We start from the raw sequence: 23312 nt of genomic DNA, 5'->3' as shown, positions 1-23312 counted from the left end.
ATATGCAAGGGTCTGCTCATACTGATATTTATTTTCTTTACCCTGTTATGGAATTATTTCAATCTCTGGCATAACTTTCTAGCAGTTTAAAAATAAAAAATGCATAAAAAGAAGCCCTTGACAACTCCACTTGAAGATTGGAGTTGAATAACTATATGGGCTGAAGCACCGTAAAAGGAATCAACCAGTCGAACTAAACCACCATTTTCCAGACAAAAATTTGACCTTCATGTAATAAATCCATCCACTATCCTGTAGCATACTGTACATGTACTCTGCACTGCACATCGTAGGTTGCTTAGTTACATAAAATGTACACATCCAATAATTAACTGGACAACAATAACGGTGAAAATAATTAGAGTGCGCTATTGCTAAGAGAGTGGAACACACAAACCTCCTATTTCCAAAGCCTATGCACTTTTACACATCTACAGATGTGCACTCCCTTACCCCACCCCATTCACATGGCTACACAGGTACAAACCACAGAGACTCTGATTTACATAAAATTATCTCACTGCATTTATTTAAGATTTTCGTCTCCAGTTAGTAAAAGAAAGATGTGTCTCTTTTTATACATATATACAAGTTCAATTATAAAAATAGACAGCACATTCAAAGAGAAAAAAGGCTTGGCATTTTTCTGATTCCTTCTAAATATCATATATACATGTGAATCTGAAGGGAAGGGGGAAGTCTTCATGATTTAATTTAAGTGACACCTCCCCCCCAATTATCCCCTACAAATCTGTTTAAAAATCAATCTAACTAAACTCAGTTCTGCTATTTTCAGGTGTGCAAATTTGAGGCAGAGCCCACAGGAAGCACTTGCTTCGCATTGTGAGATGCCAGGTAAGGGGTTTGGGGATGAAGAAAAAAAATCGTCACCTGCTGTCACAGCAGAGACCTGTAACTCATAACTTGCTTCTCTCTCTTGTGGGATGAAAGTGCCCCAGCAGTATATCCATTTGATTTCAATGTGTCTGACAGGAGAACTCCCCTCCTTCCCCCCACTGCCCACCTATATCTCAGTGCAATGCAGACAACACTTACAGCCAAGGAAGGGGCAATAGAAGGGTTTGTGCATTTAGGACATTTAAAGAGAAATCAGAGAGAATGAGGGCACAGAGTGGCACTGACAGAATGGCCTGCTCTCTTTAATGGCTTCTATAAGTCTTATCAGGCTTGGCTACTAGTGTCTGCACATTGTAATGAACTCAGCCAAGCTGCTGTGTATGGTAATCACTGACAAATGGGAAACATGCTGGAAGAACATACTGTGTAGGTGCCTGGAATGGGGGACTTCATTTTTTCCCAGGGGTTGAAATGAAAGGAGAATGGCACATTCCTTGTTGCAGTAAAGTTCCCCACTGCTCCCCTTGTGGCATGGCAAGCTGCAGTACCCAAAGGCAACATGAGCAAGTTCTGCTATTGCACAATAAGAGGGATAGCAGTGAACTTCTTCCCCCTATACATCAACGTTCCCACTTCTTGAAATGTAGACAAGCAAAGCCTGACTTTTCCTATAACTTTCAGAGCTCAGCATAGCTCAAAATGAGAAATATCATTCTGAAATCCAATACAGTGAATGCTCAATGCTAACAGACCTGGGTTTTGAAATGTAAACCAGTGACTTGCAGCTTCTTTCTCTCCGTGAAAGGACATAACATGACTCTTAAGAGGCATACTCTGTTCAATTGTGGCTCTAGCTACCGCCAGATGTTTACAACAAATTTAAACGCATAGTGCTGACAAGAGTCCAGACCCTGAAAACTTTGTGAGATTTCTTTCCTGTGGCCTTGAAATCAAGGTCTTCAGATAATTCTTCATAGAATCCATAGATTCCCCACTGATTCACACTAGAGAAAGCAGACTATTCAACCACACAGCTCTCTTGGATGGGCACACCCTCAAATCCACTGTCAAGTCCTCAGTGCAGAGGGCTTCTCTGACTTTGCAGAATACCCTCCGAGTTCAGACACCAATTTCTTAGAATAAGAATGGAACTGAACTCCATCTGAAGGTGAAAGAGGAGGAAAGACAGTACATTGGTGTGTCCACAAATGCAAATAGCTGCATGATCTCTCGCTGTAGCTGGATCCTTTCCCAGCATGCTTGTAAGATGTGTCAGTAAATCTTAATTGAAAAACGAATCTGAAACACAGTCTCAGTTAATCCCACTCCCATTCCATCCTCCTCGCAGAATCTGCAGAAGTAATTTTTGGGGATACACGTAATCAAAGTGCTCACGTAAACCACCCATCCCCATTGTGCAGTGATTTTCTTTTCACACACGTGTGGGATGGCAACAATGCATTCATCTGCATGCCTTCTGCTGGCAGGGTGGGCTACTTTGAAAGCCAATACGGGTTAAGGTAAGCTCCAGGGCTCAAATTTACTACCGCCCACCAGAGGTGTGGGCTCCTTTGCTTTGTTTCCGAATTGGGGTTTCTGATATCAGAGTGCTGGTCACGTTTAAGCTTTTTGGGGTCCCACAAACACTGTTGCCTTTGCTCAAAGGGGAACTCAAAGGAGAAGAGGCGCTTGAAGGTCCAAAGTCTGCAAGTCCAGCAGACCGAATAATTGATGTCTGGAGAGGGCTGCTTGCAGACATACCTAGTAACAGAAAAAGAAAAAGAACCAGATTCCACATGAACACACCATTTACACACTGTGGCTCAATAGCAACACATAAAATTAAACTTGTGTTTATGCTATAGGAATATATTAACGGACCCCTAATACATGCTCTTTAATCCAATTTGCTTTCATTGACTGCCCTGTACTTATGAATTGTCTGAACCTGTTGATCACGTAAGGGAGACAGATCTAAGAGGAAGCCACAGCCCACCTGGTACACACCACTTGGCCAGGCCCTCAGCCAATGTGAATCACTGTAGCTCCATCTGACTTCAATGGAGCTAGGTCAATTCAAACAGCTGAGTTCTGGCTCTACACCTATTGCTCCAGGGCTTCCACACGACAATTGCAAAGAACAGCAACAGCCATGTTTCAGTGGTAAGCAGCACTGTCCAATCTGACTGAACAATATCCCATTTCATTGAGAATGTGTGAGAAAGGAAATGCATCAAGCGCTACGTAATCCAAGGGGCAAGTGAGACTTGTATCTATAATACATAAGAGCAAAAACCTAGGCAGGAGCCAGAGGTAGTACTTCCAATCTCTGACTTCCCCTGGACTGGTGTGGTGGAACTTGCTGTGCTATCACCATGTTATGAGATCGTATTACCTACCGTTCGATACAGCCACCTGCCTGAATCTCGATGAGAAAGAACGTGGGGTCCTAGAGATACTTTAGTACAATTCCTGTTCATTCCTTGACAGACTGTCAGAAGAGCCTCACATCGAAGCATGGCTTTGTTTGCCCTGTGTCGCAGTCTCCCTCCCTTACCTTTAGACACATTGTACCCATACGCTGCATATGCTGCTGCAGAGGCTGCTGCCGCTCCTGCTTTGGCACCCGCCATTGCAGCTGCACTTCCTGCCGTAGACTTCCGGCTCCGTCCTTTCCCTGCCCCTTTGGATCCGCTGCCTGAACCTTTAGGGCGACCCCGACTTCTACCTGAATTACCTCTCCCTGTGACAGGCGTATCTTGGATTGAAATTCCTTAAACAACAAAGGAGGAGATGAAAATATTAGTTGCTGTAATACACAAGGTGACTCATGAGCTAAATACAACTTCATACATACCTGACCTCTACATCAGCCTGCTAGTAAGTAAGCCATCAACCCCCAGGGAAAAACAAACAGGTTTTCTTCCTCAATTGCCTCTCATTAGTCAGACCTCACTAACTCCAATCAGCTGTCATGACAGGGAGCCCCACCCCAACATGCAGAGGAGAAGGATGAAAACGCTCTTATCTGGGGAAAGGTAGTCCATTTGCTACCTCTAAAGAAATCCATCAAAAACTAGGAGTATAATTATTTTAGAATCTAGAATTATGGTAGCTAATGTCATGCAAGTACATGTGGTTCAATCATACAATATGAAGGAGGCAATACAGAACCTGTCTCTGGGCTCCATGGTGAGCTCAGGGGAAAGCTTAGACATATAAGTGCATGGTCCTATAGATGATTCTACTTCAGACAGCTGTCTTGTAACAGCCGTGAACTTTGCTGATACTTACACATTGCAAAAAGGGGAACGGACCTTTGCATCACAGGAGCAAAAAACACTTTTATTAAATAGCCTGGGAATGGTAAATAAAGCATGGTGATGGATGATTGAATACATCAGTAGATATTACCTGCCAAAGCTGAAACAAATTAATAGTGGGAAGGAACTCTTCTTCTTAGACCTTTTCACCCCTCACCAAATCCTACAAGGCAGGTGTAAGGTGGGGTAAAACGTGCTATACTATGTAGATACACAAAGTCTAGGCTTGACTACTCCTAAGTAGTGGGTTACAGGAAGAGTACTGACCATTCATGGTATCTGAGACTGAGCCAGTGATGGAGGCAGGCGAGTTTGTGGCCCTCGACTGTGGTGCTGAAGAGGCTGGATCATCCACGATCACCAGCATGTCACTACTACTTTCATCAGGAGGGATAGACTCCATATGCAATTCGCTGCTGATGGAGATCTAGACAGCATGGAGGCAAAACCCATCAGCTTGTTTACAGGAAGGGTAAAAACATACTAGGAACTTCAGAAAAAGTGCAGCTAGGTTAAAGAACATTTTACTCAGAGGCAATTAAACAGCAACCAGCCCAGTCTCTCTCTCACTGCAAGACAGGAAACATGATGTGTCTCACCACACCACATCCTCTACTTACACGCAGTGCAGATTTAAATTCTCTTTCCATCTCACTTTAATTTCAACTCTGAACTAAAATATGTGCTAAATTTAAAAATGGAATATTCAGGGATTTTGCTGAGATCCAGAGAGAGCCCTTCTTTTCTCTTTCAACCTTGTTGATTCCCATACAGATTATTGTCAGGAGAGCACCCACTTCAGGAGGTGAAAGGTTGAGAATCCTGTTCTCTGCTCAACCATTCCCGCTAATCAAAATCTTTACCAATGAGTGAAGGATCTTAATTAACTAAACTTGGTACAGAAACAATATGTATTTAGTGCTATAGAAGAAAATGGCTCTTTAAAAACATAAAAGATGACAAGATTTGTGCTGTGAGTTATGTACAGTTTAAATTAGAAAACACAAAAATTAAGGATCAGAAGCACGAGGGAGAAGAAAGAGCTCTAGGAGAGATTAGTAATGAATGATTACACAAAGAAAAAAAAATGGTTACTAACTTTCTGTAACTGTTGTTCTTCGAGATGTGTTGCTTATGTCCACGTAGGTGTGCATGCACTGCATGCACAGTCACAATCACTGGAAGGTTTTTTCCCCTAGTGGTATCCATAGGGTCAGCTCTGGTGCCCCTAGAGTCACATTCTCATGGTGCTGTACATAGGACCCTACTGACCCCCCGCCTCTTCAGTTCCTTCTTGCTGGCTGACTCAGACAGAGGGGTAGGCGGGTGGGTCTTGGAATGGACATGAGCAACACACCACAAACAACAACAGTTACTGAAGGTTAGTAACCGTTATTTCTTCTTCAAATGCTTGCTCATGTCGATTCCAAGTAGGTGACTCCCAAGCTGGTCAATGGGGGAGGGGTTCAAAGCCCTGCGGATTGTAGTACAGCTCTGCCAAAAGCAGCAGCATCTCTGGCATGCTGTGTAATAGTGTAGTGTGCAATGAAGATGTGAACAAATAATCATGTTGCTGCTCTACAAATATCTTGAATTGGGACATGGGCCAGGAATGCTGCTGAGGACGCCTGCACCCTTGTGGAATGAGCCATCAACACTGGGGCAGGCACCTATGCGAAGTTGTAACACGTCCAAATACAAGATGTGATCCGTGAAGAAATCCTTTGAAAAGAAACAGGGAGGCCTCTCATTCTATCTGCTATTGCTAAGAAAAGCTGTGTCTTCCTGAGTCGTTTTCTCCTTTCGATATAAAAGGGCCAAGGCCCGCCTGACACCCAGAGAATGTAGACTCTGCTCCCAACTGTTGGCGTGTGATTTCGAATAGAAGACTGGGAGGAATATGTGCTTGTTTTTGTGGAATTGGGAAACCACCTCCAGAAGGAAGGCTGGGTGAAGGCGAAGTTGAACCTTGTCCTTGAAGAAAATCATGTAAGGAGGCTCCGACATGAGAGCCCTAAGCTCAGACACCCTAGCCAAAGTTATGGCCACCAGAAAAGCTACATACATACATAGATAGAGGAGCAACCATGACGCTAGGGGCTCAAATGGCAGTCCCATCAGTCTTGACACCACAAGATTAAGATCCCATTGGGGAACTGATGGACATGTTTGAGGATTTAGCCTGTCTTGGCCCTTAAGGAAATGCCCAACAATGGGGTTAGTGAAGATCAAATGGCCTGCAACCCCTGGATGAAATGCTAAGATGGCAGCCAGGTGGATCTTAATTGACGACACTAACAGACCCTGTAGCTTCAGATGTAACAAATAGTTCAGGATAGATGACAGCATAGGAGGGATGCCCTTCTGAGCTGCCCACATCAAAAATCTCTTCCACTTAGTTAGGTAAATGGCCCCTGTGGAAGGTTTCCTGGTGCTTCTCTAATTAGTTCTGAGCATGCTAATCCAGAGGGTTCAGCCATGCAGCTTCCACGCTGTGAGGTGAAGAGACTCAAGGTTGGAGTGCGAAGGCTGCCATGGTCCTGGGTGATAAAGTCTAGAACTAGAGGCAGCATGATTGGCGCTTCCACTGAGAGGTTGGGAAGCATGGTGTACCAGTGTTGACATGGCCAGGCTGGGGCTATTGGAATCATGGAGGATCCTTCCTTCCTGATATTCAGCAGAACCTTATGAATGAGCAGAGTAGGTGAGAACGCGTAGAACTGCTGACCTGTCCACCGGATGAGAAACACATCCACAACTGAGCCCGGATTGTGATTCTGGAAGAAGCAGAACTGCAGGCACTTCCTTTTGAGCCTTGTTGCAAAGAAGTCTATGCGGGGAACTCCCCATTGTTGGAAGATACTGCTTTCCATACCTGGGCAAACAGACCACTTGTGACTGAGAAAGGATATACTGAGGTTGTCTGCCAACTTGTTCTGAGTTAAGGGAAGGTAGGATACCTCCCAGTGTACTGACTGAACGATGCAAAAATCCCATAATCTGAGGGCTTCCTGGCACAGGGGAGAGCATGCCCCACCCTGTCAGTTTATATAAAACATAACTGTTGTATTGTCTTGTCATGACTAATACACACTTGCCCTCCAGGTGGACTTGGAAGTCCTGACAGGGCAGGCATATACTGCTCCTAGTTCTCTTACGTTGATGTGGAATAAAAGTTCTGCGTGAGACCAAAGATCCCCAGCCCATCATTGAGGCGTCCATAACTAGGAACGGTGAGGGGAGAGGTGCGGAGAATGGCAGTTGTGCACATAGTGTGCAAGGGCTGAGCCACCAATCTAAGGTTTTGATCACCGAGGAGGGGATTGAAACTACTCTGTCTATGTGGTCACAAGCCGGATGGTACACGAAGGCTAGCCATGCTTGAAGTGGCCTGAGGTGTAATCTTGCATGCTGCACCATGTATGTGCATGCTGCCATGTGCCCCAACAGCTTCAGGCAATTTCGAGCCATGGTGGTGGGTAGTGTTTTAAGTCCTCTATGATGACTCATAGGGACAGGAAACGAGATTCCAGGAGGAATACCCTGGCCTGACTCGAAAGTAGCACTGCCCCAATTAATTCTATCCTCTGAGTGGGTGAGAGTCTACTTCTGCTCATTGACCAAAAGCCCATATCTGTCGAAAGTTGACCTTATCAGGTTTACATCTGCGTCCTGGTGTGTCCCTTGACTAGCCAGTTGGATAGATTTGTACCTTCTGCTTCCTGAAGAATGTGGCAACTACTGCCATACACTTGATGAATACATGAGGGGCTGCAGATAGGCCGAAAGGTAGAACCCTAAACTGATAGTGGGTCTGATTGACTACGAAGTGGAGGAATCTCCTGTGACTTGGGAAGATGGCCACGTGAAAGTATCCTTCAAGTCGAGGGTGGCATACCAATTCCCCGGATCCAGAGAGGGAATAATGGAGGCCAGAGAGATCATGTGGAATCTCAGCTTCTTCATGAATTTTTCTGAGGTTTCGAAGGTCCAGGATGGCCTTGAGCTCACCTTTGGCTTTCGAGATTAGGAAAAATCAGGAATAAAACCTCTTGCCCTTTAGTTTCCAAGGAACCTTTTCCACAGCTCCTATTCTTATGAGTGTTTGCCCCTCTTGTATATGAAGTTACTCATGAGAGGGTTCCCTTAAGAGGGATGGGGAAGATGAGGGCTGGGTAGGAAGGAGGGAAGAAAATTGGAGCGAGTATTCCAGTTCTACCAAGTGTAGTACGCAGTGGTCTGACATGATGTGGGCGCATGAATGGTAGAAATGGGACAGGTGGTCTGAAAATAAAAGGGGTGGTGGATCTGAGTCTCAAATTGATGCACCATCCTCGGACGCACTCTCAAAAGTTTTGTCTGAAGCCAGAGAATTGTCTCGCAGGTCCAGACCCCTGACTGGAAGAAGGCTGAGAAGGCTTCTCCTTTAATTCCTGCCCCTTTTTCAGTTATAGTCCTGTCTGGACTGGTAAAAGCAAGGAGGGGCTGAGGTTTGAAGTGTCTCCTTTGTGGTGTCGAAGTATGAAGGCCCAGAGATTTCAAGGTAGCCTGAGAGTTTTTGAGGGTGTGAAGTTTGGAATCAGTTTATTGAGAGAATAGCGCTGATCCCTCACAGTGGAGATCCTGAATAGTTTGTTGAACCTTGTTAGGGAGGCTCAGGACTTGTAGCCAGAAACTCCTTTGGATAGCTACACCAGATGACACGGTACACGGCTGCTGTGTCTGCAACATCGAGAGCTGCCTGGAGTGAAGACTTTGCCACAGCCTATCTTCCTCTACTAGGGCTCTGAATTCCAGTTTGGAGTCTGGTGGTATTGGCTCAGCAAACTTGGACAGGGACCCCCAAGAGTTAAAAGCATATCTACTTAGGATTGCTTGCTGGTTTGCGATGCAGAGTTGGAGCCCCTGGTAGAGTACACTTTTCTACCAAAAAAGGTAGAATTTCTTTGCATCTTTAGCCTTTGGCATGGGGCCCTGCTTATCACACTCATTAGCTGCCACCTCTACAAGCAATCCTCATGGAGGATGAGTGCAAAGGAATTCATGGTCTTTGGAGGGCATGAAGTACTTTCTCTCCACCTCTGTTGCCGTGTGAGGCAGAGGCTGGAGTTTGCCATAGCGACCTTGTAGTATTGTGGATGATCTTTATTAATGGCAAAGTGACTCCAGAGGGACCTGCAGGTACTACAATGTCAACCATGGAGTCTGAACTCTCAGAAACTTCCTCTATTCAGAGCCCCATGTTTCGTGACACCCTGAGCAACAGCTCCTGGTGAGCCCTGATATCATCCATAGTAGGCACAGCTGCTGCACGTGCCACTGCTTCATCCAGTGACGATGAAGAAGCGGCTCTGGTGGCCACTGTGCCCTGTTCTTACCCTTCTGCACCCAAGGGGTCCTGTGGTAACCGCTCCTTGTATTCAGTGCCTGGGTTGAAGTCCTGCTTGGTGCCGGACTCGGTATTTCCCCAACTGCATGAGTTGGGTGGGGTCTGCTCTAGGAAACAAGAGAAAGCGACCGTCCGGAGTGTGATCCCTGCACCTAGTGGAATTCCCACAGGGGCCAGAATGGCCACTGAGCTGGAATCTGCCATTGGGGAGGCCAAGGCATGGAGATGGGTTGTGCCGTCTCAACCTTCTGATGCCATCTCCCCGATCAGTGCCGGCTTCTTTTTGAACTGTACAACTCTGCCTCAGAGTTGAAGGTATACTGTTCACACCTAGGGGACCAAGGCAGTGTGGTGCTGGACTATGCCAGGGAGTGGCACCGTGGGAAGGGGGGCTACAGCATCATGGCTGACTTACCCTAGACAGTACCGGGAGCTTTTTTGATACTAGTGGTCTGGGATCTTGGGCTTGCCTAGGAGGGGATGTCAGTGCTGTGCTCTCTATGAGGTCTCTTGCTGTCTCAGAGGTCTCTGGCATGGAGGGGAGCTGCAAATCCTCCTCACAGCTCTCCCTGGGTGGAGACACCAAGGGCACCAGACTCGATGGACTCCCACTGAGGAGTCTGAGTTGATGGTACCATGCCTGAGGTGGGTTGCACTCTGCTCAAGCCTTTATGCCCAGATGTTTTTGGCATCAGCAAGTGTCCTGTCTATCTTTCTCTGCTTCTTACTCAGGACTGGGGATTGTGAGCGGTGCCGTGTCTCTCCACGTGAAGAGGCCCTCGGTGCTGGTGATGAATGTCAGTCCCAAGTGTCTCTAGGCACAACTCCAGGGGGCACCTGAGCTCACCCTATGGATACCACTAAGGGAAAAACCTTCCGTGACTGTGCACGCTGTGCGCACACTCCTATTTGGAATGGACATGAGGAAAGACTTGAAGAAGAATTGCGCTTTCAGAAGGTATTTGAAGGAAGAGATTTGCTTGGTTCACAAAAAGAGAGAGACTGTTCCAGGCTTGGGAAGTGGTGATAAGAAAAAAGGCACAAAGTCACAAATGTGAAGAGAACATAAAGGAAAAGGAGAGTAGGAAGAAACTGCAGGCAGAAATGGAGCTATTCACAGTCTGAAGATAAAGAGAGGCCTTGAACTTAATGTAGAACAGGGGTTCTCAAACTGGCAGAGGCTGCGAGCTGTCAGGCCCTGCACATGCCGGTAAGGGTAGCGTGGCATGAGGGGCTGATCATCACTTTGGGGGTGGAGGGATTGTCACAGCTTGAAATATTTTCAAAAGGGGTCCCAGCAAGTTTGAGAACCCCTGATGTAGAAAGAGAGAAAAAAATCAGAGAAAGAGAGACAATGATGAGGTTTGAGGTGACATCATCAGAGCAGCAGAAGGGGAAAATTATTTTAGCTGCTACATTTTAGATAGACTTGTTTTAACCTAATATTGATCCATAGAGTTAAAACATTTCATGTTCCCTAATAATACAAGGGTTCCACTCTAGCTAGAGGGAAGAGACAGGTGGACGGGTGATAAGGGAGATGGTTTACAGAGAGTCTCACCTCACTGAAGGGGCTAGGCATGGCAGAGTCTACGCTAATGAATGAGTCATCCCCATCAGCGGAAAGGTTGGAGTTATCAGCAGAGTGAACAAATGGGATCACCAGGTTCATGCCCTCTTTCCTTCTCTTGCCATCCAATTCATCTTCCTTTTTCTTCTGTATAAACAAAACAAACTGGTAATACAGGGACTGAAAACACATTAAGGAGGAAAAAAAAGGGGCAAGTAAAGTGGAAGACCACCATCCAGTGCAATAGAACAAGATAAAGGCCCTGCATGGCATTTACCAATAAGAATGGGTTTTTTTTTTTTTTTTGGAGGACATAGCACCAGATGCATCAGGAGCTCCTGGACAAGATCTAGTAAGTTTTTTTTTTTTTTTTTAATGGCTTGAATGGGGTATCAGCTTTTCTGCTATTGAAGAGTTAGAGGATTCTGATTTCCATTTTTTTTTTAAATGAGCATGAAATGCTTTCTTTTAAACTCTGGATTTGAACAGTCTGAATTTAAGATAATGGAATTTAGATAATCAAATAGCCAGAAAATGAAATTCTCATTTTACAAATTTCCGTTTCCCCTCTCATTAAACCATTCAGATAGCCAGATTTTACCGGTACAGAATTTACGTTACATTTTTACCCTCCCAGAACAAAATCTGATAAGATGACAGCATCAGGAAGCCCCTGGTTTATGAAAACAGAAAAGTATTATGCCACTTAGTTCTATAAAGCAGGGGGTTTCAAATTGCTCTGAGGATCACTGGTGGTTCAGAGCTGTATAAATGCATACAGCTTCCTTATTTCCAAGATGCAAGTTGCATAAAAAGACAGATATAGATACATTAAATATTTTCACAATATTATTTTTCTACGTAAGCAATTACTGAAGTTACCAGAGGGCTGTTACACAATAGAGAACAGGAGAAGAGGATGTCCATAAGACAATCTTTGTATTAAAACTTGGCCTACACTATGTAAAAGTGCGAGAACACCTGCTTAAAGCCTTTCAGACTCTTTCCCACCATAATCCTTGCATCCAACTACCTTTTCAGCATATTTCTCCCTCTTTCGTTTACGCTCTTTCACACGATTCGTCTCCTCCTGCTGCCGCTTCTCCTCCTGACGCTGACGCACTGTCAGGAAACAAAGGTAGCAAAAGTGTAATGTAAGAATCACAGTTTCTCAAAGCTATTTCCTATCCATCTATAAATATTCTTCATCTCACAAAAGACTCAGATTCTAGAAAAAACCCTGGATAAAACCCAGCAATATTACACCAACATATTGAAAGTCCCTAAAGAACAATACTAGATTCAAACTCCCTGAAATCAGAAAAGTAAAAGCCTTATTGGGAAATTCTTCTCGAGTGGTATCAAAATGTGCATATATATTGTACATCCAAATGTGTGATGAAATATAAAGTTCTTATTAGCATTTATTTGGAATGACCTGCGTAAGTCTGCCAAAACTTTGTCACTCATGTATAATGTAGTGATCCTAAACAAGTGCCGGCAAAATCTTTATACCACACCATCATATATCTCTAACCCATTTCACTCAATAGTGATACGAAACCAGCCTGGTACTAACAGCTAGTGATACAAAATAAGCCAGGAAACAGAAGGGGTTATTTACAGTGCGTGTGTTTGTAGGGGTTGTGAGGAAAGATTTCTAAACCAGTGAAGCACAGGACAGAGAAAGAACATGGCAATGTACACTAAACATACATTTCTTTTCAAGTTCCTCATCATCCAGTAGAAGGCTGACCACTTCTTTGGGTTTCAAGGTGTCTGGTTTGAAATTGCCACCTGAAATCACCATCCGCTGGATCTAAAAGAAAAGGAAATATAACAGAGAAACCATGAGACATTTCTTTTCTCTTTACTAAATACCAAACATGAAAAGGTGCTAGTTAAGAGGGCTATTCTATTCTGATAAACCCAGCTGCAGAATTTAACAAGATGCTCTTATTAACAGTACAATAATTAAAACAGATTAGATAGAGCTAGAATGAAGGATGTTTGTTCCTTCAAAGCAGCATCCAGTAAATAATGAACAACGATTAACAGAAACACGGTGCTCAAAGAGTAGTTATCAATGGTTCACTGCCAAACAGGGAGAACATATCTAGTGGGGTTCCACAGGGGTCTGTTATGGGTTCAATACTATTCAATATTTTCATTCATGACTTGAAAAATGGAGCTGACAGTACGCTTATAAAATGTGCAGATGATACCAAGCCGGGAGGGAGCTGCAAATACTTTGGGAAGACAAGATTAAAATTCAAAGTAATCTTGATGAACTGGACTGAAATCAACAAGATGAAATTTAATGAAGACGAGTGCAAAATATTACACTTAGGAAGGAAAAATCAAATGTACAAATACAAAATGGGGAATAACTAGCTAAGCAGTAGTACTGCAGAAAAAGAGGGTTAAAGTGCTCATAAATTGAATATGAGCCAACAATGTGATGCAGTTGCAAAAAAGAAATATCACTCTGGGATTTATTAATGGGAGTGTCTTACATAAAACATGGGAAGTAATTATTCTGCTCTACTCAGCCCTGGAGATGTCTTGCCTGGAGTAGTGTGTCCAGTTTTGGGCACCACACTTTAAGAAGGATGTGGACAAGTTGAAGAGGGTCCAGAGGAGAACAATGAAAGTGGTAAAAGGTTTAGAAAACTTGGCCTCTGAGAAAAGATTAAAAACTGGACATATTGAGTCTAGAGAAGAAAAGGCTGTGGGAGGACATAATCTTCAAATATGTAAGAGGCTGTTATAAAGAGGACAGTGAACAATTGTTCTCCATGTCCACCAAAGGTCAGACAAGAAATATACTACTTAATCTGCAGCAAGGGAGATTTAGGCTGGATATAGGAAAAACTTTCTAATTATAAATCTAAATCTACCAACTTCATGAAAAAACTCGCACAGATACAGACAGACATTATCTTCCTCTCCAAGTGCAAACAAATGGACATCATACCAAATGGACTAAAAGTGAAAAATCCCTTATGATCGACATATTATACAGACTATGGTGAGAGATTGTGTCACACACAAAAAAAACCTATAGAACCACCTGATCAGCATTCCATACAGAAAACAGGAGAAGATCAAGAAGGAACTCTCAGTGCTGGATAATCTCATGAAAAGCCAAAGTTCCACAGAAACTGCCATGTGGTTGATCTTTACAAAAATAAGAGGGGCTATTTACAATACTCACTTTGCTTCTCTACAGAGGAAAAAGGACTCTAAACTATCTAAACTCCTATATGCCACCAGAGACCATGACTGTGATATCCTTGATTCACCCAACAATATTGTAAATCTATCCAGCTATACACTTAAGAAAGACTCTTCTGTTGGGTTGTCTCGGGGACTCTCATTCTGCCCCCCACACACGATACAATTCTGTGATGACCTGGAATCCTACTTTTGCTGTCTCAGACTCAAGGAATATTTCCACCACACTGAACAACACACTAACCCATAGATACCTTCCTACCAATTCTACAAGAAGAAGAATTCTGCATGGACTCCTCCTGACAGTCCAAACAACAGACTAGACTTTTACATAGAGTGTTTCCTCCGACGTGCACAAGCAGAGATTGTAGACAAGCAACATTGCTTGCCCCATAACCTCAGCTGTGCAGAACGCAATGCCATCCACAGCCTCAATAATAACTGACATTATAATCAAAGAGGCTGACAAAGGAGGTGCCATAGTCATCATGAATAGGTCGGATTACAAACAGGAGGCTGCCAGACAACTCTCCAACACCACACTCTACAAGCCACTACTGTCCGATCCCACTGAGGAATACCAAAAGAAACTACATCTACTTAAGAACCTCCCTAAAGAAACAGAGGAACAAATCTACACAGACACACCCCCTGAAACCTAACCAGGGTTATCCTATCTGTTACCCAAGATCCACAAATCTGGGAATCCTGGATGCCCCATCATCTCAGGCATTGGCACTCTCACAGCAGGACTGTCAGGCTATGTGGACTCTCTCCTCAGGCCCTATGCCACCAGCACTCCTAGCTATCTTCATGATACCACTGACTTCCTGAGAAAACTACAATCCATCGGTGATCTCCCAGAAAACACCACCCTAGCCACTACGGATGTAGAAGCTCTCTACACCATCATTGCACACAAAGATGGACTACAAGCCAACAGTAACATTTTCCCTGATGATGATATGGCACATCTGGTAGTTGAACTTTGTGACTTTGTCCTTACCCACAAATACTTCAGATTTGGAGATAATCTATAGCTTCAAGTCAGTGGCATAGCTATGGGCACCCGCATAGCCCCACAGTATGCCAACATTTTTATGGCTGACATAGAACATGGCTTCCTCGAAACTTGTCCCCAAGCACCTCTCCTTTACCTATGCTACACTGATGACATTTTCATCATCTGGGCCCACGGGAAAAAGAGTCCCTTGAAGAATTCCACCAGGATTTCAATAAATTTCCACCCCACCATCAACCTCAGTCTGGACCAGTCCACACAAGAAACCCACTTCCTGGACACTACAATACAAATAAGGATGGTCACATTAATACCACCCTATACCGAAAACCAACTGACTGCAATACATACCTTCATGTCTCCAGTTTCCACCCTGGACACATTACACGATCCATTGTCTACAACCAAGCCCTCAGATACAACTGGATTTGCTCCGATCCCTCAGACAGAGACAAACACCTACAGGATCTCCATAAAACATTCTTAAAACTACAATACCCACCTGGAGAGGTGAAGAAACAAATTGACAGAGCCAGACGGGTACCCAGAAGTCACCTACTACAGGACAGACCCAACAAAGAAAACAACAGAACACCACTGGCCATCACCTACAGCCCCCAGCTAAAATCTCTCCAGCACATCATTAAGGATCTACAACCTATCCTAGCAGATGATCCCTCACTTGCTCAAGCTGTGGGAGGCAGACCTATCCTTGCTTACAGACAGCCCCCACAACCTGAAGCAAATATTACCAGCAACCATACACCATACAAGAAGAACACTAACCCACGAACATACCCCTGCAACAAACCCCATTGCCAGCTCTGCCCACATATCGACTCTAGTGACACCATCACAGGTCCTAATCACATCAGCCACACCATAAGGAGCTCATTCACCTGCACATCTACTAATGTAATATATGCCATCATGTGCCAGCAATGTCCCTCTGCCATGTACATTGGCCAAACCAGACTGTCACTACGCAAAAGAATAAATGGACACAAATCAGACATAAAAAATGGTAACATCCATAAACCAGTAGGAGAGCACTTTAATTTCCAAGGACACTCTGTAGCTGACTTGAAAGTTGCATACTTCTACAAAAAAACTTCAAAAACAGACTTCAGCGAGAAACTGCAGAGCTGGAAGTCATATGCAAACTTGACACAATCAGACTGGGTCTGAACAGGGACTTGGAATGGTTCTCTCATTACAAGAAGAAATTGTCACTGTTCACACATTCTCACTTTCTAATCAATGGTTGTGAATAGGCCTTATCTACTCTAACAGAATTGACTTTGTTAGCACTTGCCCTCCCTATTGTTGTTTCTTACCCTTGGATGTATATATATATACACACCTCCGATCTGTGATTTCCATTTCATGCATATGATGAAGTGGGTTGCAGCCCATGAAAGCTTATGCCCACAGGAATTTGTTAGTCTGTAAGGTGCTATAGGACTCTTGTTGTTTTTTCTAATTATAAGGAAAGTTATACCTAGTTATATAAGTTATAGTTATACAGACAGATTACCAATGAAGATTGTGAAATCCCTGTCACTGGAGGTTTTTAAGAACAAGTCAGACAAACACCTATCAGGGATGATCTAGGTATACTTGGTCCTGCATTGGGGGCGGAGGGGGATGGACTAGATGAACTCTCCAAGTTCCTTCCAGCCATACATTCCTATGATTCTAACAGAATTAATAGAGTGCTGAACAAACATTAATTAATAATCATCAGCCTCCCTTGTGAAGTAGGTGTGATGCTGTATGAAATATAAAAGACCATTTATAATATTATTAATACCAATATGACAAAATTGCAATGAATCTTACAAGATATGCCATGTAAGGTATCCGTAGAAAAATTATGATTTGCTAAGTATGATCATCTTGTTTATATATATGTATCATCTATGTATTGCAAGTTATGATGAGATACATGTGTATCTAGAACTTGTGCTGTGATACTGGGTGACACCCCCAGACAGTTTAGCATCAGCACTATCCAGCTTGCTCAATGGCCTATCAAGGGCAATCAGCTATACAATGGCTCCAGGAGAGAAACCGGGGCTATGCCTATGAGTTAGCAGGAAATGTAGGGACATGCCTGTAGCCAGGATCTCCAGCTTTTCCATGTCCATGTGCTGTGAGCTATGTTTGGGACAAGCTATATGGCAAAGAATATAAAAGGGATCTGCATCATCTACATTTTGTCTTCATTCCTGCTTCTTACCTCTAGAGCAACTTCTCTACAATTGAAGCTTTGAAACAAAGGACTGACAGACCCATCCAGATACTGGATGTACTCTAGAGGAACTTTACAAGTCAGCAAATCTTTACTGCTAAGAACCTGATACATGGACTTAAACAATCAAAACAATCAGATACATACATCTCTCTTCATGTTTGTTCCTTTTCTTTTATAATAAGCCTTTAATTTTAGATCCTAAAGGATAGCATGGTATTTTGGGTAAAGATCTAAACCAGTACTGATCTGGTAATGTGGCTGACACTGGACCTAATTGCTAATTGGGGGTCAGAGACTGAAATGCAATAAAGGGGGCTTTGTAACTTCTTGTTTTAGCTTCTTGAAAACCAGTGTGGGGAATTGGGAGCATTGTTTGTGACTGGTTGGTGAACCCATTTTCATTGTTAGCCACCAGTTTTGGGAGATCTGCTCTCCTCTTTGCAGTCTGCCCTGACCTTGGCATTTTCAGTTGGGCTACCTTAAGCACATAAGGGTCACAGTAGGTAAGTATTACTACCCATATTTTTCAAGTGACTTATGTGGGAGGCTGTGTGGTTTCCAGTGGCTCCCAATCTTTTTGAGTGAAGGCCCCACTAGATAACACTAGGTAAAACACATGCCCCCCACCTGTCCCCCCACCAGCCATAAGCACATATAACTCCTATAAACACATATAATGATAACAACAACACTAAATTACATAATAATAAATACTCTTACCTGAGTAAGAAGCTAAGCCTACCCTGTCGCGGCCACCACTGCACGCCCCATGTGGCCCCGCCTCTTCCCATCCCTCATGGACTGAGTAATGGAGCTGGGCTCTGGCGGGTTGGCTGGGGCTGCTCCTCTCCACCCAGCCTACCAGCCAGTGTGGGGCTGGGGCTGGGGCTGGCTGCTCCTTCGCTTTGGCTGGAGTGGAGTTGGGGGCTGCTACTTTGATCTGGCCAGCACAGCTTGGGGAGCTATATGACCTCGATGTTACTGAAGCCTCATGGACCCCCTGTAATCTTTGGAACCGAAGGGGGTCCTGCCCCCCCCCATATTGGGAACCGTTGGTTTAGGGTTTATGGGGGTGTAGGTTCTAAACCCTAATCTGACAACAATTCAATATGTGGACATGACCAAGTCCCTTAACCTCTCTGGGTGGCTCTACATTGACAAAAATAAGATGCACAAGTCATCACTGGTGTAACAACTGTGGATGCTACAGTGTAAAAAGATCAGGAGTATCTGTCAACTGTCAATGACGACAACCGCCTCCCGACCCACTCAGGCAGCCCTAATCTGCATGCAAGGGCAAAACACACTGATTCAGGGACAGGGTAATGTGGATGCAACTCTGTTAGTGGTGCTTCTATTGCTGCAATACAACCAAACAACCAAAGCACAATTGATTGAAGGCTCTAATGTAGTCAAAACCTGATACAGAGGAAAGATAAAATTCCTAAGCCCTGTCTACAATACAGATTCCAATGGTGCTACCTCTAACAGTGGTGAATTATGCATCCAATTTATGCAAGTATAGATGTTCTCCTTGAAAGTATTGAGACACTTAAGGTTTTAAAGCATTTACTGCTTGATTCTACAAGATGCTGAGCAGTTTTGTGAACCTTCATATCTCAAATACACCCTGTCTGGTTTTCTTCAAAACTTTCCGAGAAAAATGTTACCAAAGTATAACATCACATATTTGAAATTTCAGGCACACTGGTTTAGTTTTGTAGAATTTAGTAGTGGGTGCGCCATGTTTTTTCAACGAGAGTTCTGTGGCACTTTAAAGACTAACAAATTTAATTTTTGTAGGCATAAGCTTTCATGAGACTCAGCTCACTTCGTCAGAATGATCATTCTATCTCTGCATCTGACGAAGAAAAACTGGAACCCATAGACTAGCAACAGTGTAAGCTTTAATTTGAACAGGGCTCCAGCATTTTCAACAAGAACCAGTTTTCATGATATGGTGATAAAAACATTTGGGCTCTGTCCACACTACACAATGCAGCTACACTACCGTTGTAATATGGATACTATTTTTTTTCCTTTAGCACAGAGATACCCATTTGGGTCTGTCTCTCTGAAGAGAGTATTCTACTTCTTAGAGAAATTCCATAGTTGAGCTCTCTGTTACCCATTCTATCCCGCTCTTGTTCCAGATGGCTTCTTCATTCTTACCTCACTCTTCTCTTTAGCCCTCTGCAAGATGCGCTCCTCAATGGTGCCTTTACAAATCAACCTGTATACAGTGACTTGTTTCGTCTGACCCAGTCTGTGTGCCCGATCCATGGCCTGCTGGTCCACTGTTGGGTTCCAGTCACTGTCGTAAAAAATTACCTGCATAGGAACATCAGAGAAGCACAGACATGGTTAAAATGACGAACACTTTGCATTTAAATGTATGCATTGAAAAAAGAAAATAACCTGTCACAGTGGGAACTTTGCTATATTTGCCAACTGCAGACTAAAGTCCCACACAGCCTTCCATGGTACAGGATTGTAAAATCCTCTGCACTGCACTTCAGGTGCTTCCATACTGCTAGTTACCATTAGTGTTTGGAATCTTATGAAACAAATGAGGAAGTTCTATCTATCTTGACATATTTTGCTTGGATGAACAGAATCTATAGTTTATTATAGCAATGCAAAAAGTAAGAGTAGTCTGGGACCATTTACATTATAAACCCATTTTTAGAGGCTGTGTGATTTGCTTGCAAAACTTCATTCTAAGTGAGCATTTCATGAAAAAGGTCTTTGTACAAAAACAATTTCTTCTCACAAATCTGAAAAATTATCTTTTGGTGCTCCTATCACAGAAATACTGTCACCTTATATTTATATTATGTTTTTTTCCCAAAGGATTCCAAGATACTTTGCATACATATACCATACAAAAACAGAAATTAAAAGAACATTAAGATTGAAAAATGAAGCATTCCAAAAGTTAAGGAAACCCAGAACTAAGGTTGCTTATGGAAGACTGCAGAAGCTCTCCTATTTTTCCTCAGGCTACGGCTACACTGACAATGGCAAATTCGCCGCCATCAGATCGATTTCTCTGGATCAACTGAGTGGTCAGTGCAGACCCGCTCAGTCGATCCAGAAATCGATGTACTAAGACCAGCTACACAAGTATGCTGTTCCCGTTGGTGCAGCACAGTGCAGATGGAGCGCAGAAGAGAAACTCAGCAGTCGACAGGAGTTACACAAGTTTTTTGCATACTTTGCGTAACTCCCATCGATTGCCGCTGAATCTCACAGGTAAGTGTAGACAAGTCCTCAGATAAAAACAAGTCTCAACTGGTTGGTTTTTCAACCCTACTACTATAACAGCTGTTTCAGTTTAAGGTACTTCCATATGAAACTGATTCTTCTTTTGGAATCCTTACAGCTTCATAAATGGTCTGTTGAGGTGTCTACCATTCATGGACTGGTCTTGCTCTGATCTAAATACCTCATTAATGCTGACACATATAAGTAGAGTCCTGGCTGTTTTCTGAGTTTAGACTGGAATCCTTTACTGAATGAAGGGTTTCAGTTCTCCTTTACTGTAATTAGGAATCTGATCCAGGTTGAGTACTAGTATCATCTATTTCACCGTGGGATTGAAGTATTTGTGGGCAAGTAGCCTGACCTGGGAGCCAATTTCTGGTTTCTCCTAATTGGACAACTCCCATTCTATATGTGGAAAGGTATCCAAGGAGGATTCTGACTTCTTGAAAGAGTTGCCTGAGTGTTTGTTTGAGGTTTTTTTGCTTTCTTTATCTTTTGGGTTTGTTTTATTGATTTTTCATGCATCCCATTCAAAAGAAAAGTACAGGATGACACTGAAATGGAAGAGCAGTGACTTTAATTTATTTCTTTTTGGTCATTTTAAAGTTACTCTTAGCTTTTTAAAATATAATTGTTGCTTGATGGGGCTTCACATGTGACCCTTATCTTGTAGGGGCAATGCCTGCCCTCTGACCCTTTAGTATTACCATCCAACTGCACAGCTGCTGGGGATAGGTTGGAAGAGTTCCTGCACAGGAGCAGGAAGACTAGAGATGCTGACCAAGCAAGTCACTGCATACATGGAAATGGAAGATTTGCTTCCTCATATTTCTACTATAAGAGAGGAGCCCCAGAAGAATTTTCCCTTGTGGGAGGAAAGTTTGTCTTGCTTGCTGGTCTTCTTGTTGTGTGTGTATGGTTTTTTTGGTTTTGCAAAGTGCACATATTGCTGGTGATCTTCTGATGCTGACTTGCCCTCAAGAGCCATGCTGAACCTGGTAGCAATGGCCCTTCTTGAATGTCAGGTTTTGGGCTGACAGGGTTCATGTTGCTTTCTGTTTTTGAAGAGTTTGGCCCCCATCTAGAGACCAAAGATGTTACAGGGCCCTATAAATATGGAGCAAGCACCTAAGTACAAGAGACATTTTGGGCTCTAGGGGAGGAAGGGGTCCCCCTGCACTATGCACTTTCTGCTTGTGCCACCCTCTTGCACCAGCTAGTTGCTGAGTTCCCCAGATAGAGGAAATAACTCTGTGCTGTGGGGGAAGGTAGGGAGAGAAAACAAAAAATAGTCGAAAGAGAAAAAAGAAAAAAGTACTAGAAGAATTTACCACTGGGGGCTTCTGATTTAAAATAGGGGAGACAGCAGGAGCGCCTGAGCTGTCTGACATACTCCTAGGTGGAAGCAGAAACATCTTGCACCAAGTTGCCTGTCAAGGTTTGCTCAAAACAATAGTTTAAATTCTTAAATGATATTGCAAGAGTTGTATTAATCTACTGACAGATTTGACAAGTACTACAGTATGGTGCACAGAAAGAAGCTTGCCTTATTGGCTGCTACGCCCATTCTGACTTCACAGATGCTTTCAAAATAGACAATGCTCTAATCATTTTGCTGAAATAGGTTACCATATCCCTTTACTACTGAAGCTTAAGTTTAAACTGTCCAGCGGTAAAGTACAAACCATTGTGAAAATGTATTATCTGCATGTAAGCTCTCTGTGTCATTTAGTTACATTCCAGGCTCACCCATAAAGCAAACATTAAAAACTCTTAGGGGTGGGGCTGTCTCCAACCTCTCAGAGCCAATGCTGTAGGTCAGCAATTGTCTACAAACTATTCCTTTATTTCTGACACATGCAATAAACTGCAGTGCTGTCTTCCAGATATAAATGGAATCAATAAGATAATGCAGTTAAGTGATAAGAATGGTAATATTAAAAAAACATGGCTGAGACAGCTCAGAGTTCCACACAGACAAGACTATCAGTTTTGCTACAGAACAGAGAGAGAAAGAGAGAGGCAGAGAAGCTTGGTAGAAAAGGGTGTTTGGGTAATGTAGAGGCAGGATAAAGCAAGGGAATAGTTACAATTGAAATTAACCAAAATACCACCAAGCTAACTAACCTTCTACAGACATAAGTGTTGAGATTTGGTGTTATTACTAAGCTATCCACCTACCGTATCTGCAGCTGTGAGGTTAATACCCAATCCTCCAGCTCTTGTGCTTAACAGGAACACAAAGATATCATTCCTGCAGACAGGAAGAAAAGAAAAAAAATTGCTTCGTTTATGATTCGTTTATCATTACATATATAACGAGCTAGAGGGAAAACCCCGAGGAGGTAAGGCCCAGATTTTTAAAGGTATTTAGGCATCTAACGCTCATT

At 43.3% G+C, this 23312-nt stretch overlaps 1 protein-coding gene across 1 annotated transcript in view; it reads right to left on the bottom strand.

Moving 5' to 3' along the window:
* Nucleotides 1-515: 515 nt before the first annotated feature.
* Nucleotides 516-23312, bottom strand: part of INO80 (INO80 complex ATPase subunit) — a 131106-nt gene continuing 108309 nt past the window's right edge. Inside the window, exons 29-36 of the mRNA XM_067557961.1 lie at nucleotides 23104-23176; nucleotides 19828-19986; nucleotides 12857-12959; nucleotides 12174-12262; nucleotides 11132-11287; nucleotides 4449-4608; nucleotides 3416-3631; nucleotides 516-2619 (exon numbers count right to left, since the gene is read on the bottom strand). Of these exons, the coding sequence (XP_067414062.1) occupies nucleotides 2402-2619; nucleotides 3416-3631; nucleotides 4449-4608; nucleotides 11132-11287; nucleotides 12174-12262; nucleotides 12857-12959; nucleotides 19828-19986; nucleotides 23104-23176 (1174 nt within the window). The 3' untranslated portion in view covers nucleotides 516-2401. The remainder of the gene's footprint in view (nucleotides 2620-3415; nucleotides 3632-4448; nucleotides 4609-11131; nucleotides 11288-12173; nucleotides 12263-12856; nucleotides 12960-19827; nucleotides 19987-23103; nucleotides 23177-23312) is intronic.

Source organism: Emydura macquarii, unplaced genomic scaffold (assembly GCF_026122565.2).
Source record: "Emydura macquarii macquarii isolate MOO-44397 ecotype Brisbane River unplaced genomic scaffold, CSIRO-AGI_Emac_v2 contig_1876, whole genome shotgun sequence".
Classification (NCBI taxonomy): Eukaryota; Metazoa; Chordata; order Testudines; family Chelidae; genus Emydura; species Emydura macquarii.
Note: the sequence above shows the minus strand (reverse complement) of the source record. Positions and strands in the feature narration are given on the sequence as shown.